Source organism: Eretmochelys imbricata, chromosome 9, assembly GCF_965152235.1.
Source record: "Eretmochelys imbricata isolate rEreImb1 chromosome 9, rEreImb1.hap1, whole genome shotgun sequence".
NCBI classification, from domain to species: domain Eukaryota; kingdom Metazoa; phylum Chordata; order Testudines; family Cheloniidae; genus Eretmochelys; species Eretmochelys imbricata.
This window is the reverse complement of record NC_135580.1, coordinates 74,806,212-74,813,626: the sequence shown is the minus strand read 5'-3', so window position 1 is coordinate 74,813,626 and position 7,415 is coordinate 74,806,212. Positions and strand designations below refer to the sequence as shown.

At 41.2% G+C, this 7,415-nt stretch overlaps 1 protein-coding gene across 3 annotated transcripts in view; it reads right to left on the bottom strand.

The window, feature by feature from the left end:
• Window positions 1-5,158: 5,158 nt before the first annotated feature.
• RPS6KA6 (ribosomal protein S6 kinase A6) overlaps window positions 5,159-7,415 on the bottom strand; it is a 73,174-nt gene continuing 70,917 nt past the window's right edge. For 2 of the 3 annotated variants that reach the window (XM_077826060.1, XM_077826059.1), the window contains one exon: window positions 5,159-6,076. In XM_077826060.1, coding sequence (XP_077682186.1) covers window positions 5,951-6,076 — 126 coding nt within the window. In that variant the 3' untranslated portion in view covers window positions 5,159-5,950. The remainder of the gene's footprint in view (window positions 6,077-7,415) is intronic. The other variant, XR_013347081.1, reaches the window with a different exon arrangement.

The following is a 7,415-nucleotide window of genomic DNA, read 5'->3' as shown; positions in this document are numbered from 1 at the left end:
TTTGCTAGAAATCGTTTTAATTATTGGATGTTTCAATTAATTTATTTTTTCAACTCTTACAATATACAGTGAGTGTATAAGTTTGTTTTAATTAATTTTTTCAAAGTTAAAGAGAAAAGGATAAGGATAATTCAGCTCTATAGCTAGAAGTCTAAAGATAACAGCTGACTGGTGTGGGGTTTGCTTTCATTTTCATATCCATGAGATGTGTTTGAGATGTGTTCTCTGGAAGTACTCACTAAGCAGGACATCTAAGCTATACAGCTGTGCTACCAGCAATTGGACAGCTTTTGTAGAACCACATACATCACAAGTTTCTAGTGTGGCCAAAGGAATGCTCTCCTTTTGAGCATAAGAAAAACGCATAAAAAACTACAACCTGTGTTCAATAACAGATCACAAAAGCCAAAACATGTTGGCTTAAGACAATCTGCCCATACTGAAACTCCCTAGATACTGTTGATTCTGCAACATCTGTGATTTAGCCACCACATAACTTTTGAGTAATGGGGCCAGGAGCACATTGCAGATCTTTTCATTTTACAAATACCCAGTACTTCAGTGAAACAATCCCGCAGCACACAGGGTATGACATCTTTTATTACAGATCTGCTCCAGTTCAAACTGAAGTCAATAGGAGTCTTGCCACTTACTTCAGTGGAAGCTGGTCAGGCTCTATATGAATACATATTTGAAAAGAAAGGCTGATTACAACTGCACTACTGAGACTATGACTTTTGGCATGCTTCTTGCTGGGGAATGATATTTGAGACACTAGCCCATATTGGATCATATTAGGTAGGATGGTAATTAGCACTACAGAAATAGCTCTCTATTCTGTTTTTATAAAGGACTTAAGGATGAAAAAAAATTCACTATATTAGTGTAGCTTATTTTTAAGCCAGTACCCACAATAAAATGCTAACCAGTTTAGTCTTAGGATTGCCAACTTTCTAACTGCACAAAACCGAACACCCTTGCCCCGCTCCTTCTCTGGGGCCCCACCTCTGTCCCAAACCTTCTCCAAGCCCCATCCCAGTTCACTCCATCCCCTCTCTTTCTAATGCTTGCTCTCCCACAACCTCACTCACTCATTTTCACTGGGCTGGTGCAGGGGGTTAGCATGCAGGAGGGAGTGAGGGCTGCAGCTGCAGGCTCTGGGATGGGGCCAGAAATAAGGCATGCAGGAGGGAACTCTGGGCTGCGGGGTGGGGCTGAGGGGTTCAGAGTGTGGGGGGGGCGGGTGTTCCGGCCCAAAACTGGACACCTGGCAACCCTGTGTGTGGTAGCTTTATGTATATGACACAAATTATACTTTTCAATAGCCCCTACCAAAAGATTCAAATAATTGTAATTCTCTTCATTTTCAAACAATTCACAGATTACTCATGAGGAGTTCATGTTGCTTACCTTTTAAATTCCATGACTACTGGGTTCTGCAAAACTGGCATTTTCCTTTAAAATGAGAAAAATCAGCTCAACCCCCAAAAGAGCATTAATGAAGGTTGTGTCATGAAACACTGTAGGGGGGTATTCTGCAAATATGAAGATGAAATATTATTCTGGATTCCAGCAATACCCAGAGATACTGAAAGACTGACATGATGAAATTGTAAGTCTCCAGACAGGATTTTGTTTGCACTAGTTACAATAAGTGTGCCTTATTCCCAAAATAAAAGTGGAAATAGACATGCCATGTATGCCTGATGTTTGTGTCAAATATATAACAAAGGTGTTGTCTACACAGTTTATCTCTGTGAAAAGGTTACCCCTGTAACATTGCAGCCAGGGAAACCCTATTTTTGCCCTGGGAGTGCCATTCATAGTAGAGCTTAGTGATGTTCTTATCTAAACTGCAGGGTTGACTTTGAAAGTGTTCTAAATTGTGTGTTCACCAAGCAGCATGTCTTTGTACATTTTTCCTCTTTACAACACTATCCTTCACTCCAGGAAGATACCGTTACATGCTAAGTATCTTGGCCTGCTTATTACTTATTTAGTGCACAATACTTGTAAGGTGCTTATTGCACAGTGGGTCTGAACAAGTTAAGTGAAAATATCAATGAAAACACTGCTAAATCACTCATGAATAAAACCAAAAAAGACCAGCTGCCACTTTATGCGGGGGGGGGGGGAAATTGAAGACAATTAAGCTTAGCATCTTAGATGTTCTCTTTCCCTCATTTTTATTACTTTAACATTAAAATATATATTACATATAGATCTTTGTTTTTAAATGTGCTTTTTGCTCTTTGTTCCCCATCTAGAGTCTGATTTTTTGTGATCTCAATTTTGATAGAAATAATATTTAATATTACAAATGAAATTACAATATTAGGTGGGAAATATGGAGAGGTGTACACTTAATTGCACGCAAAGGTCTCCAGTAATGAAAAAATGTAAGATGTAGAATTATTTCTAATTAGTATGTTTCCCATGTGGCAGCTGTGTTCTTTGATATTTTTCAAGCATTTCAAACAGGCACCTCAAATTAGGTACAAATGGGCCCTAATATTTCAAACACCTATTATACCCGAGAAATTGAGTAGCAAGCATGACACTAGTGTACACATGTTCTTCATATTCATTAAATCCCATACCAACAAGCATCCCAATTTAAAATACTTAATTCTTCAGTAAGGCAATTCCTACCTCCTGCACAGTAATAAAAAGTAACTAGCAGCATATCTACAGTACTCCCAATGACAACAAAAAAAGTAGTGAGTCACCTCCATATTTTAGGATGAGTTACTGCTTCTTTTGTTATTTCAGAATCCCCCCCCAAACCCTTCACACCATTTTATTATCTCAGTATGCAAAGTCTCCCCTCCCCCCAGATTAACATTTTATGATCTGTTATAAAAATGTTAGGGGATTAAAAATTCAATGACAGCAGACAAGTCTGGACAACAATTGATTTTTGGTCATAATGATTCTCAATCTGTTCAAATTTAGCAGTAGATCACTAGGTATACTTTCATAATATTTAAAATATTTATCATGCTATTATATTAGAACAATTGTGTAGTAGTGTCTAAAGCGTCATGAAATGCTTTATTTGATCACATCCTCTGAGAATTGCAAGAGGTTCTAGTTCACTCCTAGGTGCAATTCAAAGTGTTGGTTTTGATTTAGAAAACTCTAAAATCATTTGGGACCTGGCAGTGCTACAGATTAACTCTCTCTCTCTCTCTCTGGGGGCTGTGTGTGAGTGTGAGAGAGAGAGAGAAAGATACCAAAGTAGTTCAGGTCAACCGAGACACTTAACTAAATGCCCCTACATTCAGAGAGGGAGAGGGCAGCAGGATATTTTCAGTGAGGTCCACAACTGTGGAACCTACTCCCCCTCTTTGGTCAAAATCCTGTACCTATTGACTTTAAGGGCACACTTCGAGGCTTACTTATTTTCCCAGGCTTCACCTGTAGTTAGCCAAGGAGAGGGTTTTTAACAGGGCCATGAGTCTTTGCATTTATCTTTTGTAGTATCTGTACATGTGCCAAGGGACATAGGAGCAATTACATACATTTAAATAAATAAAACTAATAAACTATGTGCCAAATATGCTACAATGAAATGTCAATTTACCTAACAATCCAGGATAAGCTAACATTGAATATACTGCTCTTCAACAGAAAAAAGACTGCCAAAGGAACAGCAATATAGTCCACATACAGAGGGATAGCCAGGTACTGATGGACAGCCTTTGATACAGTGGATAAAACAGCTTTATGGAAGTTGCTATGCCACTATGGAATCCCTCGGAAATCTGTGATCACACAGAGTTTCTGTGAAAATATGACATGCCAAGTAACAGTGAGCTAAGCCAATTGAGTTTACTACCAGCAACAGACAAGGATGCCTTATGTCACCCATGATCTTTTTACTGGTAGCACATTGGGTAGTGAGAAAGACCACAGAACAATCAAGTGGCATACAATGGAGTTTCACACAAAAGTTAGAAGATCTAGACTTTGCAGGTGACATCAACTTGCTAACCCATGCTCAGAGAGGCATGCAAGCTGAAACAAGTTATCCTTGGGCATATGCACAATTAGTAGGGTTGAAAATCAACACAGAACAAGAAACACCAACATTTTCTGGGCCTGACATAGAATAGGTCCAATATTTCACATATCAAGTACAACAGGTAGGACAGACATTAAAGTCAGAATATCGAAAACCAGACATGCCTTCATAACTCTAAAGTTGATAAGAAGAAACAGAAATCTTGCCCTTCAAATGAAATTTTGAATATTTAACAACATTGTGAAGTCATTCTTAATAAATTGCACTGAAACTTGGACAATTAAGACCTTACTATCTAAACTCCAAGTTTTCATAAACAACTGCCTTAAACAAATCCTTAATATCAGATGACCAGGAAAAAAAATAATCGAACTCTGGACGACGACAAAATATACTGATAGGTCAGGAAATTATGGAACAAAAATGAAGATAACTAGAACATACATGGAGGAAAGACCCACATAACGTAAGACAGGAGTTGGACTGAAACCCTGAGGGCAAGAGGCAACAAGGTAGACCAAGCACAACATGGAAACACACAACAGAAAGCTATCAAAATGATATGGGAAGAACTAAGACTACAGTAAGAGACTGTCAAAAGATGGAAAGCAGTGGTGAAGTCCCTATGTTCCTCACGGAATAGACAGGCATAATTCAGTCAAGTCACAGAAGGATAGACAAGGTAACTAAAAGCATATGGACTACTTGGAGATATATCACATCCTATCTAAAGTAGTACCAATACTATACAGGCTCTCACTCTTGAACACTTACAATCATTTTTATAGCTCAGTACAGAACACAAAGATCTTTTATGTTGAAATCAAGGGGTGTTTCCCCAAGCTTATGACTATTGACCAGTGGTGGGCAACCTGCGGCCCGCACACAGCCCGTCAGGGTAATCTGCTGGCAGGCCGCAGACAGTTTGTTGACATTGACCATCCGCAGGCACAGCCGCCTGCTGCTCCCAGTGGCCGTGGTTCACCATTCCCGGCCAATGGGAGCTGTGAGAAGCAGCATGGGCCACAGGGACATGCTGGCCGCCACTTCCCGCAGCTCCCATTGGCCAGGAACAGTGAACCGCGGCCAGTGGGAACTGCGGGCGGCCGTGCCTGCGGACAGTGAATCTAAAAGTGTGTCTCAGCCCACCAGCAGATTACTCTGACAGGCCACAGGTTTTCCACCACTGCTACAGACAGAAATACATACTGACATTAGACACACACATTCCCTAAACAAGGTCAGTTGTTATCCAGTTGTATGGTTCACAAGTGATCATTTTAATTTTATGGACAAAGTTCAATGTCTCAGATGTACACCATTTTTTAATATTTATACACAAAGCTTTTCAATTCTTGGCACCAGGCAAGTGTAGCTCTCCCATATTAGCACTAATGCATTTTGCACTGGCACAATAAGGTGGTCAGTCTTGTCTTCTAGCATCAATGAGTTAAATGAATGGAGTCCATTAGTAAGTGCCCAATTACAAAGTAATTTAAGTAAGAATTTGCAGATTTTTTACAAATGGGTTTGATGGTAAAAATACGGACGCTGACACTTTCTACGTACAACTTGGTTATTGGTAATGGTCCCCTAAACCACTTCTTCATGAACCCCGCAAAACTATACAGTATGTAAAGAATATTTGCAACAAATCTCTGAAAGGACAGTGTACAGAAATTCCTCATGATCTTTGTGATGTACCCTGATGTTTAAGTTAAACAAACATGGACACCGCCTGTAAAACAACACAGTGTGAATCCCCCTGAACCTGTGGATTTTTTTCTTTTAAAAAAGGACTTTTACAGAATTCAAGTAGTGTAGCAGGAAACCATATATGTCTTTCGATCACAGGTCAGGCAGATATAGAGCCACTTATTGGCTTTTCCTTTGCTCCAGTTTGGCTAAGGTGCCCCAATGGATCTATAAGTCTGTTGAAGTTAGCTTTTTCATGCTCCGTCGTTGAGCTAAACTTGAAGCTGCAACAGGCTCTAAGACTGGCTGAAATGTCTTGTGATTCAGTGCAGAATATGTGGCAGCCATGGCCCCCTAGAGAACAATGAAATCCACAAAGATTGTAAAAGTTATCTGGGAATGAAAACACTGAATGTTAAATATTAATTCTTTATGAATCCTGGAAAAGCCACAGAGAGAATGTGTATTCGGGCAGAATTACTTTTGTGAAACCTTGTGTTGATAAAGGAATAATTAATATTTATGCCTGGGTCCTCACGGCTGCTGATCATGGGTTCTTCATAGACCTTAGGTCTGTTCCCTCTTCCCAGTTACATTTATTTCACTTTCCATTAAATTTCTTTATGTACATGAAGCCAGCGGTGCAAGTAGAATTCATTTCTTACCAGTATGCTGCACCCAGGGGAAGGACACAAAGGAGGGGCACCAGTGGCCTCCCCACATGATCCCGCCCCCAGCCCAGGGCTCACGCACTCTCCCCATCATCCATCCCACATTACTGCGGGGAGGGCCTCTGTCCTTCTCTCGCTGTGCTGGAGACTTCTGAACTGCAGGGCTCTCCAGAACAGCAGCGGCGAAAGGAACAGAAAGTGTGGCTGCTGGGCGCGGCTGTACTGCCCCCATCCCTTCCATGCAGCTGTCTCTCGAGTCCTGTCTGGGGTTTGTACAGCAGCCCCGTCGGAGGACAGGGCTTGGGACAGTACAGCCATGCTGGAAGAGCTGCACATTCTGCTCCTTCTGCTGCTGTGGTTCCTGGTAGAGCCCTGCGCGCACCAGGAGGGGCTAGCCAGCCTGAGATGCTCCTGTCTGAGATGCTAGGTATATATTCAGGGTAGCTAGCTCTTCTTTGTGTTTGTGCTGCCGCAGCTACGCTATTTTTAGCATACTAGCTTGATCAGAGCTAGTGCAGGTAAGTCTCCTCAAGCTGGAAGCTCGATCAGTTTGTCAACATTTCGTTTGAATGTTTATGACTGAGAGTGTGCATTGTGACATGACGGAGAGAATGCTAATTCTAAGAAAGATGTTCAGCATTTAGCTCTGAAAGTGGCTGGTTCCATAGTCTAGGACCAGCTCCTGAGAAATTTCTATCATGAACTACCTTCAACAGTTTCATTGTTCTACATAGTGGGAGGTCACAGTTGCAAAAAAATGGATGCAGAGGTGATTCTCAGGTAACTAGGGCCAATCCCCAAGGAGGCTTTGAATACAAGGACAGAGACGTTGAACTCTGCATTCAATGAGGAGCCAGTATAGAATGGATGACTGGGTGAGGTGTTCATAGCAACACAAGTTGTTAAGTTGCCAGTCTTCCGTGTTTGGTACTACTGGAGTTTTTGGTGGCCATGGATATTCTGGCATCCAACTGAGGAGCCAAAAAGAACCAAAGACCATCAACCAAGGTAAGGGCATATAG